At 45.7% G+C, this 12833-nt stretch overlaps 1 protein-coding gene across 2 annotated transcripts in view; it reads right to left on the reverse strand.

The window, feature by feature from the left end:
• The window catches only part of LOC147422285 (GTP binding protein), an 80414-nt gene that overhangs the window by 13124 nt on the left and 54457 nt on the right, over window positions 1-12833 (reverse strand). For both annotated transcript variants that reach the window (XM_086502700.1, XM_086502701.1), the window contains exon 9: window positions 8694-8769. In XM_086502700.1, coding sequence (XP_086358826.1) covers window positions 8694-8769 — 76 coding nt within the window. The remainder of the gene's footprint in view (window positions 1-8693; window positions 8770-12833) is intronic.

Below are 12833 nucleotides of genomic sequence, written 5' to 3' on the forward strand. Positions count from 1 at the left end.
GGACGAATGAGTCAAATCCGTCGCCAAAAGGCTGCAAACAGCCCACAACAACGGAGGCAGGCAAGTAGGTCAAGAGGAACACGAGGCAGGAGAGGGGGTTGGCGGGCTGCACGAGGCGGGAGGGGAGGGGAGGGGGGGGGGGCGGGGGGGGGGGGGGGGGGGATGTTATGTCCCGCTCACAAGAGGGGGGATCTAGCCCAAATGCCATCGGGATGGGCGTCCAGTGTCCGGGCGGACGTAGTGTGAACCCGGCCAGTGAGACCGGCCATTATTATAAAAGGCAGGCCAAGGCCTCATTTTGCAGTTATCGACCCCACTGGCAGAGTGCCAGTGGTTAGCCCGCGAGGCTAGGAGTGCACGAGGTCACCTTGAGGTGGTGAGGCCGGGTGGTATGGGACGCTCGCTCTTACAGGTGCACGCCTACGTCTTCGGACGCTGGCCCCAACACGGGGGAGCTGCCAGATGGTGGCTATGATCGGGTGGTTCGTCCAACGCGTATCCGTAGGCGGTCTGTGTGGTCGGGAGATCCTTTCTCCTCGTTCGTTTCATGGTATCAGAGCCGGCTTGGCTGCACGAGAGACTGTGTGCACACCTACGGATAGGTTCGAGTCGGATAGTCTTTGTTTCATGCAGTTTTCGACGAAATGGTTATTTAACTAATCATTTTTCTTCTCTCGAGCATGTTTGCAGGTGAATTTAACAGACTGCTAGCTGATTTTTGATAAAATTCAGCGATTTAAAAGGGGAAAGTGCAAAAAATCAGAGGATTTTTTATTGAATTTACTGGTTTTCGATGAAAATCAGTGTATTTACCCTTAATTTGCTGGATTTGTATTAAAATTCAGCAAATTGTAACTCTTTCAATCTCTCTCTGTAAGTTCTTTGTGCGAAGCATAGAGAGAGAGAGAGAGAGAGAGAGAGAGAGAGATGCAGATACCTCTCTCTGTAGCGTGGCTTTCTCTGTAGCGTGGGTTTTTCTGCAGGGAAGGAAGGAGTGACTACCAAGACTGCTGGCGTGGAATTCATTCGCAACGCTGGCTCCTATCTGGCACCCCTTGTGCGTGCTAGCCACGGGCAACCACACGCCCCCTCTTTCCTTCGCAACTTCCACGCGGCAGCTTCAGCGCTGGTCTTTTTTTTCTTACGCTACCCTCTCTCCTCGTTACAATTTATTAAGTGACCTTTATTTTAAGTGGGCCTTTTAATTTAAAAAAGGGCCAGGCCACTTAAGTTTTAAAAAACACAAGTCTGAAACGTGAGTTATTAAAAAACTCACTTACAGAGACTTGTAAGTTACAGAGCATTTCATTTTTTCCTCTTCTGCTCCTCTCTCGAGTCTACTCTCTCCTATCTGTTCACGCTCCCGCCATCACCTGCTCGTGTTCCGACGCTCACGCCGACACGTAGAGCTCTTCAAACTTCCGACTTTTCACGATCGAAAAGTGCAAAAGAGGCTCGGTTTTGCGTGAATTTCCAGTTTTTCACACATTTCGCCATGGATTCCTCCAGCTAAGATGTGCAGCGTGACGACGCGCCAGGTAACATCCAAATTCCATTCATGCATGCTCTCTACACATGGATTACAAGCACTTTCCAGAGTTTCGATCGACGTGTTACCGCTCTGGAAAACGGGAATGTTCAGACGAACCTTCGCTTGGCCTCTCTCGAAGGGGTCGTACAGGGGCTCAATTCCCGACTTTCTACTCTCGAAAATATGGCTCAGTCGACGACTGCGCGTAGTTCTGAGGGCGAAACCCATCTCCAGCATTTGCGGACGCAGATTGCTGCTTTTGGGTGTTCGCAGGGTGGTCCGACAGCTACAATTCCATACAAAACTACAAATTTCTCAGGTGAAGAGAAGGAGTGTACAGAATTGGCCGTAAATAACTGGCTGCACCAGTGGACCACATACTTTGATCTCCATGGGGAGCATGATGAACGGAGGATTCAGACGATTCCTCTTTATCTGCGCAGTAAGGCGCTTACCTGGTGGCGTGACATGATAGAAAAGCCTACGACGTGGGCCGATTTTTGCGTGAAATTCAAGAAGGATTTCGCTAAAATGCACCCTTTGAAAGCGTATGCCAAACTACAGAGTCTTTCGATGAAAACTGTCTTCTGATAAATATACGACAGCTTTCAAAGGGGCGCTCACCTTCTGCAAGGTGGATTCTACGTACGCCGTGCACACGTACTTACTCGGGTTACATGAAGATTACCGTTGGGCCTTAATCAAGGACAAAGCCCCGACTGATGTCGAGGATGCAGTGACAAAGACCAGGACGTTCCATTTGATAAATGGAGCGAATTATGAGAAGAAAAGAACTGCAGACCATCAATCCGGTGAGCGTACTTCGAAGAAGCGACCCCGATTCCAGCATAAGTCCAAATCACAAAAAGAAAGCCAGAAATGCTTCAGTTGCTAATGGAGTGAAGAAAGGGGCTTGCTTCGGATGTGGCCAGACAGGTCACCAAATCAAGGATTGTCCCAAGAAGAAGAAGAAGACGCAGAAACCACAAGGCCGTCCTTCGGTTCAAATTCACGAGATCTCAGGTAACTCTGATGTTGTTCAAGTTGAAATCCATCACTTAACGCACAATTCATGCACTAATTGTACTTTTAGCACCAAAGTATTTGATAAGCACGATCTTCTCCGTTTCCCCGGGAAGATCAATGGTCACGACGTGACCGTACTCCTTGATAATGGAAGCTCGCACAATTTTGTGGATGCAAAATTGGTGCAGAAACTGAGCCTGCGGACGCGGGACAGTGACCATGAGTATCGCGTGAAGCAGAGTTGTCCACGTTCGACATACGGGATGTTCTGTACGTTCCGCACCGTACCGTACGACTCGTACGTTCCGTGTGGGATTTTTTTTGCATCTCGACTGCATTTGACCAAGAGCCCAATGGTTGTATTGGCTCAAACAATCATGGCCTATGTGCGGCGAGGCTCGGGTAGCGTATCTACCATGGCCGCCACCACTTTGGAGATCATGATTCTTCTTTCCTTACACATTGCAGTTTCCAATGTCTATGGACAGATCTTTCATGTTCTAACTTGTAAGACTTAAGCTACAAGTATTTAGTACTTAGTACTAAGGTCTATCATCTATGTCATGACTCATATGATCTATCATGTTCTAACTTCTGAGTTTGAAAACTTCTTGGTTTAGTCTCTCTTGTAGTGTATAAGACGCATGTTTTTTTTTTGCATCGTACGTTACGTCACCGTACGTCTAATTTTTTTTAGTTCGATTAGTACCGCACGTCTTCGTACGTGTACCCGTCGTACATGACCATACGTGTCAACCCTGGCGTGAAGATAGCTCGTGGCGTGGATACAGATGTATGGAATCGGATGGTTCCAGACTTGTCGCTCGAGCTGGCTGATAACAAAGAGAACCTGGACTTCCACATCATGCGCCTGGACAGAGCAGATGTTATTTTAGGAATTCCATGGTTTTATGATAAACAAGACTCATTGTATATAGACTATGTACATCACTCTTTTGTCTTTGTTAAGCAGAACATGCCTCATGTATCTGTGTCGCTTTGTAATCAGAAGTCTATAAATAATGGTTTTGCAATACCATTGTTACTGCTTTGGAAATGTATCAAGAAATAAAGTCTTCTGATGTTGACTTTTATCAATGTGTACCATCTGCTTGGTTTGATTCATTAATGCTTAGTACTTCTGTCACTGAATTTCGTAAAAATGTTTCATGTTCTTCTGTTGAACTTGGGGATTCCGAGGAATCCAACCTTATCCGAGAAATCATGGCTAATTTCAAGGATGTTTTTCCTGATGACCTACCTCCTGGCTTGCCGCCTTCGAGAGGAGTAGATCATGGCATTGAGTTGGTGGCTGGTAGTCAGCCCTTCTCAAAGCAACCCTATCGGTTTAGTAAAACCAAAGAGGACGAGATTCAACGGCAGCTGAAAGATTTTCTCGACAGGGGTTTTGTTCGGCCTAGTAAATCCCCGTGGGGAGCGCTAGTACTACTTTCTCGAAAGAAGGATAACACTATGCGCTTCTGCATGGATTACAAGGGGTTGAATAAGCTCGCTGTCAAGAACAAGTACCCGCTCCCACGTATGGACGATCTGATAGATCGGCTCCATGGAGCGTTGTATTTTACGAAGATAGACCTGCGATCAGGCTATCATCAGATACGGATCAAACTGGAAGATATTCCTAAGACAGGCTTCCATACGCGTTATGGTCACTACGAGTTTTTGGTCTTGCCTTTTGGTTTGACCAATGCTCCAGCTACGTTTCAGCAGATGATGAATGATATGCTGAGACCATTTTTGGGCAACTTCGTTGTTGTAGTTCTTGATGATATCTTGATCTGCAGCCGAAGTTTGTCTGAGCACCTAGTGCATATACGCATTGTTCTCGAAGTACTGAGAACTGAGAAGCTTTACGCTAAAGCTTCGAAGTGTGAATTCTTTAAGAAAGAGCTTCTGTACTTGGGTCACATCATTACTCGCGATGGAATTCGCGTTGACCCTGAAAAATTGGATAAAGTGCGAAATTGGCCCATTCTGAAGAATGTACGCCAAGTAAAGTCCTTTATAGGCTTTACTGGATTCTTTCGCAAGTTTATCAAGGATCACTCTAAAGTTGTTGCTCCGCTTACGCAACTTTTAAAAGGAGGGGTGAAAGGGCCGAAGAATTCGGATCCTCATCGTAAACGTAATCCCCCTGTTGTCTGGAATGAGCGTCTCGACGAGAGCTTTCGGACATTAAAGCACTTGGTGACTACTGCGCCAATATTGCACATTGTGGATCCTAGCAAACCGTTTGTGGTTGAAACAGATGCTAGTGATTATGCTATTGGTGCGGCATTATATCAGGATGGACGTCCTGTTGCGTTTGAAAGTAAGAAGCTTTCTGACGCTGAGATGCGTTATCCAACGTATGAGAAGGAGCTTTACGCCGTAGTCCACGCCCTAAGGAAATGGCGGCACTACATGTATGGCTCTATGTTTGTTGCATGGACAGATCATCACTCCTTGCGCTAAATCTGTGATCAGGGTGATCTCAGAGGCCGGAAGGTTAGATGGGTTGAGCTTATGCAAGAGTTTGACTTTGAGATCCGTTATAGGAAAGGATCCAGCAATCGAGTTGCTGATGCGCTCAGCACGATTCCTGAGGTCAATGCCTTGTCTATGGCTGAAATCTCGACGGATTTCTATCTCTCTCTCCGAGGGCTATGTCGTTCCGATGGCCATTTTGGCAAGATATGGAACGAGGTCGAAGCGGGGCATGACTCGCATACAAGCTTGGGTGGTCCGGAGACCCAAGTGAGTCGTGCTGGAGAGACGAGACAGCGACAATATTCCATTAGAGGTGGACTATTGTTCAGAATGGTAAAGTCTGCGTGCCGGAAATCGATGAGATTCAACAAAGGATTTTGTGCGAATGCCACAATGTTCCTAGCGCTGGGCACCCAGGCATCCAGAGAACTTTGGCTTTGGTCAAGCGATATTTCTGTTGGCCAAGGATGCGCTCTTACATAGAGAGCTATGCGAAGAGATGCGCTCAATGTCAGGTCAATAAGGCAGAGCGCCTTAGGAAAGCTGGCTTGCTACACCCATTGGAAATCCTAGATGCCAAGTGGCAGAGTATTTCCATGGATTTCATCGTTGGTTTGCCTAATACTAGTCGGAGCAATGACGCTATTTGGGTTGTGGTCGATAGACTCACAAAAATGGCGAAGTTTATACCAACGAAGTCGACAGTAAAAAGCCATGAGTTGCCGGTTTTATTTGTCGATCAGCTTTATAAACTGTATGGTCTCCTAGAGGATATCGTCAGTGATCGAGATACTAAGTTCATTGGCCGATTTTGGCGAGATGTGTTCGCTCATCTTCAGACGAAGTTGAGTATGTCGTCTTCTGACCATCCTGAGTCCGACGGACAAACTGAGAGGATGAATCAGACGTTAGAGGACATGTTGAGAGCCTATGTCTCTCACAGGCAATCTGATTGGGAAAGGTATCTTCCACAGTTAGAGTTTGCCTATAATAGTAGCAAGCATTCTGCTACTGGATTTAGCCCGTTCATGTTGATGTATGGATTTGAGCCTAAATCCCCAATTGCTATTGGCTTAGAGAAAGTCAAGGAACCCCAAGCTCGTGATTTCCTGTATGAAATGCTCGAATTGGCTAAGGATAGTATAAGAACGGCTTGTGATCGAGTCACTACTTATGCTAATCAAAAGAGATCTCCAAGGACTCTAGATGTGGGACAATGGGTCTATCTGAAGATACCCAAGGATTCCAAGACTATGCGGACAGGAAAGCATTATAAGCTTTCAGCTAGATATTGTGGTCCGTTCCTGATCACAAAGAAAATTGGCCAAGTTGCCTACAAACTCGCTCTTCCTTACATCCAGTGTTTCATGTCAGCCGCCTTAAAGTGAAATTGGGCGAAGCTGATGTTGTCATGCCTATCGAGGATAATGTATGGCAAGATATGCAAACTGAGTATATTCCTCGAGAACCAGAAGCAATTTTGGATCATCGTACCCGTCCTTCTCGCCAAAAGGCTTTTGACGAGTACTTAATTAAATGGAAGGGTCAATCTGAAAGCTTTGCTACTTGGGAACCTGTTAGAGCTTTGAAGGCTCAGTATCCCCACTTCATTGATGAGGACATCAATGGTTCTTAAGGGGGGAAGTATGTTATGTCCCGCTCACAGGAGAGGGGATCTAGCCCAAATGCTGTCGGGATGGCGTCCAGTGTCCGGGCGGACGTAGTGTGAACCCGGCCAGTGAGGCCGGCCATTATTATAAAAGGGAGGCCAAGGCCTCATTTGCAGTTATCGACCCCACTGGCAGAGTGCCAGTGGTTAGCCCCCGAGGCTAGGAGTGCGCAAGGTCACCTCGAGGAGGTGAGGACGGGTGGTATGGGACGCTCGGTCTTACAGGTGCACGCCTACATCCTCGGACGCTAGCCCCAGCACGGGGGAGCTGCTGAATGGTGGCTATGGTCGGGTGGTTTGTCCGACGCGTATCTGTAGGCGGTCCGTGTGGCCGGGAGATCCCTTCTCCTCGTTCGTTTCGGGGGGGGGGGGGGGGGGGGGGGGGGTGATGAGGAGCAGGGGGTCAGCAGCAACGAGCGCGCGCAAGACTATCTCAGCAATCCTTCTACAGATAAAAACTCCAATCGAGCTTGGGTGGTTTCACTTTCTCCGTTTCTTTTACTTGCACTTTTCTGTTGGATGTACGTTCCCGACTCAGTTTGAGACTGGGATAAAACAATAGAATGCGCTAAACTGAGCCCCTGAACAACTTTTTCAATTTCAAGCACACACCTCCTACTTGTATATAGAATAGATCTTTGCATAAAAAGAGCATAAAAAGATGTAGAATAGAGTCGTGCTTGGTCTATGCCATGGTTGGTTAGACTTCCTTTTAATGTTTTGAAGCAATGATTTAAATCCAACTGGTAGAAAGAATGAAACTATGTGCAATATCTTCCTATATCTTGTTTTTTATGTTATGATTTAGGTCCGCCCTCTTGAATGATTAACTTGGGATGCCTGGAAAATCACTGTGTTGGTGTGGTTTAGCATAATCATGTAAATAGATACAGCTGGACCTGTTTATCCTTACTTGTTGTTCTTGTGGTTAATGGTTTAACTAACCTATGGATAAATGAACTGTGGATTGGAGCTGAAGAAATTTGCGGAGCAGTCTTACATGTTGCTATAGTTGCCATTATGGCCTAACTTGGAATAAGATAGTCTAGAAATAATGCTCACAGGAAGCAGCTCTTAGCCTTTGCATAAAAAGATGAGGATAATTGGTCGAATTTTGCCTGAAAGTATTAGCCATCATATTTGGTGTGCAAGAAGAAAACGCAGAAGCCACGCCAACAAATTGCACTGGACTACCTTGTGATTCTATTTTAGAACCAAGAGCTACAAATAGCGAGCATGCAGAAGCTGAGTTGACTGACACCATTTCCTAGTATTCAAGTTGACACCTCACACCCTAAATAAGAGTGTGCAACTCCATAATGGCTGTGTCTAACAATCCTGCAGTCCTCATTACTGTCTTCTATTTGAGCAATTCGTGTATCTCCTTAATCATACCAGAAATTTTTTACTAGGATAGTTTAACTGGAAGAATAATTCACGTTCCACCTTCACTTAATAGTCGAAGCTGGAGAGAGCTTCGATTGCATGCCGCCTACAGACCTCATGCACTAGAATGAAGACAACTTTGTTCCTCCTTTGCAAAAGAGCTTACAGCCGCATGTGACCTCAGGTCTCACTCAGATTAAATGGAACTAGGAAAGTTCTGCTTCTCATACAAACAAGAAACTTTCAAAAGTACTTCATACTCTCTGAAGCTATGACACGTTGCAACTGTTTCCATTTCCAATTATCCAATTACATTGCCAGAAATGACTCAAAACACCTCAGAGTGTCCATTTTCGCGGAGTTTCCATTTTGACCAATGTGCTCTGATTAGACTGCTTGTTATACACAGGTTACAAACTGCGGAGATGGTTACAAACTGAGGATTTATAATGTGTCAATTATCTTCTGAATCTTAAGAAGTGTTTGATGTGAGCAACCACTTATTTTGCATTCAACGAGAAGGATATACAGGTCCGGAAAGCAGTTAACAACTGATACTAGAAAAGGATTTAATCATGAAATATGCATTACCTCATCTGGACCTGCAGTGAAGAAATAAATGAGGTTGATAGCAGAGAAGCCTGTCTTGATAATCTTGGGAAGAGCACTGCATCAAACAACAACAACACAGCTTAGACAGAAAAAACCATGTAATTTTCTTTCTTAGACAAAAATGTATTAAAAGACAGACACAAGATTTGTTCATTCTAGAATAATTTATATTGACACTTCTCTTCCCTTGTCATTTGATGCATAAGAAAGATCATTTACTAAGTTTGAAAGACAGAAGATGTGTTCATTCTAGAAGAAGTTCTATTGACGCTTCTCTTTCCTTGTCACTTGATGCATAAGAAAAATTGTTTACTTAGTTTAAGTGTGGATTACAAGACTCAGCGTAAGCATAAGCCCGATAAACTGGCAAATCATGTGATGCTGTCTCAGGCTTCAATATGGCTCAAGGCAGACGATACGACCATATTTGCCACAGTTAACAGATAAAAGCATTTTGAATGCAGAATTTGTTAGTGGATACCCACACTTGCAAGCCACTGATCACCGACATGTCTCTCCACCCTCCTATAAACCAAAACAGGTTGTGTCTCTCGCTCCGCCTGGCTGCCTCTGTCTCTGCCTCTGCCCACTACCCTACCAACTGCTGCTAGCTCTTACCCTTCTCATCTCTATCCTGTTGCTGAGCAGAACTCTGACGCTATGCTCCACTGCAGATGGCTCTGACTCCTCTGATCTCTGTTGCTAATTGGACTATTTTCTTGTTTTTATGAATTAATTTCTTTTAATGAAATTAGGATATTTTAATATGCGCACTAGAACTATTATAAGTTGGAATATTGTAGCTACAAGAAAAGCCATCAGGAACGGACAACTCTGATGTGTCATTTGATGGGTGACGGGAAAACATCGTGAAGGAGTTTCCGTAAGTTCGGTGGAAGAGACCGGGATACGGGTGTCCCTGATGCGTCACATGATGGGTGACGGGTGCATCAGGAGGGGGCATTCCGTAGGTCAAGGAGGAAATCCGAGCTAGTAAAAAGAATACGCGTAAGAACGCAAGCACAAGAATAAAGATGGGTTCAAAGAAGCTTTTTACGAAAAGCGGGAACATTCACGGGAGGGCAGATGCTTTCCCGCGAGGAATCTATGTCTGCATAGCATCTGTGCCGTGTTCTGCACCCGGGGACGCCTGGAATGTGTTCGTGTAGCATTGTTTTCACTAACTGAGTGAGTTTTTAAAGTTTAAACAAGTTCACACTTTATTATAAAGCGGCCGGTCACTTTTAAGTGACCAGCCCTTTTATAATAAAATAAAGCAATGCTCTTCAAAAAAATCCTACGTTAAAAAAACTCTACAAAAAAAGCCTACGCAAGGCTGTACGACAGCACGTTCTCTCTCTCTCCTCTCTCTAGCGAAGGCTACTGCTTTTGCTTTGTGCAGCAAGAATAGCAAAACGCCAAGGAGTATAAAGGGAAGCCTAGCGTTCAGTTTTGGAGATCGCAACAATCCAGAAGTGCAAGCGCTGGAGAATCTGGTAGCAAGTGCCGGCGACGGATTTCGCGAGAGTTCGTGTGCTGACGGAGTGCGGAAGTCGCTTTCTCGAGCGAGGAGCAACAGATTTCTAAGTGCTCGTGTACGCTCCCGTCATGTGACAATGGTATCAGAGCTCGGACTCCTCTCTTTCTCTGCAAAGAAGGATGATTCCGGGAAGAACGGGAAGAACCATGTCGAGCCAAGGGAGAAGCGTTGAAGAGGAGCTTCAACAAGTGCGAGCTCAGCTTGCGGATTTGCAACAAGTCTTACTATTGCCAGATGTCCAAAAGCTCTTGGGCGGAATGAAGAGAACGAATGGAACTGATGCAGCCGCGCATCCAGACCACACTGTTGACGTGAGACCACAGGAAGAAAGAGAAGAAGAACGTGCCGAGGTGCACAAAGGATGTTCGGATCGGAATGAACGGCCTACTCCAAGGAAAGGCCAGGAAAAAGCGCTCTCCTTGCTAGACGAGAGCAAGGACATCTCTATCTCATCTCCATCTTACTCTCCTAATTATACTTCTACTTCTCAATCGTCTCGCCAGAAGAGGGAAGCCGCTACTACTACTACTACCCTACATCAACCAAAAGATAAGCCTCGATTCAAGAAGCATGGTCGCAAGTCTCAACATCGCATGAGAGTCTTCAAATCAGGCGACAAGGACATCAAGTTCGAAACCTACAACGGACAGAGAGATATCTCCAAAGCACTGTCCTTCATCAGACAGTTTGAAGTCGCCTTTACCAATGGGCACTTCACAGAAAGATCCAAATTGCGCCATGTGGCGATGCACCTCAAGGAAACGGCAAGTAATTGGTGGTTAGCCAATATTCTGGAAGGTTCTCAGGCCAGAACTTGGGAGAGATTCAAATCTGAATTTTATGAACAGTTTCTTCCGCCTGACTTCGAGCAGGACATACGGAAGGAATGGGACTGGCTCGCCCAGAAGGAACATGAGAGAGTCACGACCTATGTGGACAAGTATTGGTCGGTTCTTCTGAAGGTCACTCCCTTCATGAAGATTGCCGACGAGGAAAAGAAACAAAAGTTTGAAGCGGGTCTCCAACCGCAGCTTCGAAAGAGTATGAAAGTGTATCCGCATGACACTCTTCAGAGGATGGTGGAGTCAGCAATCATTGTTGAGGATTTGCACTCAACTGGGACGCCCAGAAAAATGGAGCATAGCACTTACCGTGCGAGACAAAGAGGGGTCAAGGAAGAAAACGTCCTCCATCTAGGGACTATGATCATTCTAAGAAGCCAGAGGGCAATGGCAAGCGAACTAAGTATCTTTCTCCCACTCAACTTCAAACCTTCAGGAGGAAGGAAGATGCTTCTACTGTGCCGAGAAAGGACATATGAAACCGGATTGCCCTCTAAAGCAGCCACGGCAAGAACACGCCCCTACGAGGCAAGATAAAGCAAGGAAGGAACCCGCTCCACCAAGCTCGAACTCAATTCTAGATGTTCAAGGAAACACAGAAACGGAGAAAGGGAAGCATCAACTTCTGAAGGGCTGGGGTCCTTTGAACAACCAGCGAGTATTGATTCTTTATGATCCAGGATCCACGGATAACTTCATCTCCCTGAATACTGCGGAACGTTTGTGCCTCACACAGGCTAGGCTTGGCACACCGGTTACATCCGGATCGGCATTCGAGGGGTTGACAACCAATGCAACTCCCGTGCAAGGACAGCTCAATCTTCGGATTGGCGAGTACAAGGACCGCGAATCATTTTTGATGGCACCCATCGAGGGATGTGATATCATCTTGGGAATGCCATGGCACTTCCACATGACACCTGTCCCCGATTATGTGGAAAAGACCCTCACTTTTGATCATGGGGGTAAGAAAATAAAGATTCATGCTGATGTAGGACATTGGCAGTTCCCAATTGTAAGTCATATCTCCATTAAGAAAGAAATGAAGAAGTGTGTTTCTGCTTACTTGATTTTTGCACGTGAGAAGGATAAAACTAGTGGAGATTCACTCTCGAGTCTGGAAATTAAGCGTTTTCAATTTATTGAAAAGTACAAAGATTGTTTCACGGAAACACTCCCTGATGAACTACCTCCGGTACGCCCGGAAGATCACCGCATAGATCTTATACCGGGTAGCTCGCCTCCCAATCAAAGCCCTTATCGGGTGAGTCTTGCTCAGCAAGAGGAAATTTTGAAGCAAGTCAACGAGCTTCTAGAGAAAAGGTTAGTACGGCCAAGTGCTTCACCCTACTGCTCTCCAGTTCTACTGGTGCAGAAGAAAGATGGCACATTTCGAATGTGCATAGACTATAGGTCTTTAAACAAGATCACGGTCAAGAATCGCTTTCCGATCCCCCAGATTGATGATATACTTGATAAGTTGCAGGGTGCAAGTGTCTTTAGTCGCATAGACTTAAAGAGTGGGTATCATCAGATACGGATCACCCCTGAGGATGTCCATAAGACTGCTTTCCGCACAACCTTTGGACTATATGAATTTTTGGTAATGCCTTTGGGCTTGACCAATGCTCCTGCGACGTTCAATTGCATGATGGACCGCATTTTCAGCCCGTATCAAGCTTTTACGGGAGTATTCTTTGACGACATACTCATCTTCTCTAAGTCAGAAGAGGAACA

Source organism: Adiantum capillus-veneris, chromosome 27 (assembly GCF_014529385.1).
Source record: "Adiantum capillus-veneris isolate H3 chromosome 27, ASM1452938v2, whole genome shotgun sequence".
Classification (NCBI taxonomy): domain Eukaryota; kingdom Viridiplantae; phylum Streptophyta; class Polypodiopsida; order Polypodiales; family Pteridaceae; genus Adiantum; species Adiantum capillus-veneris.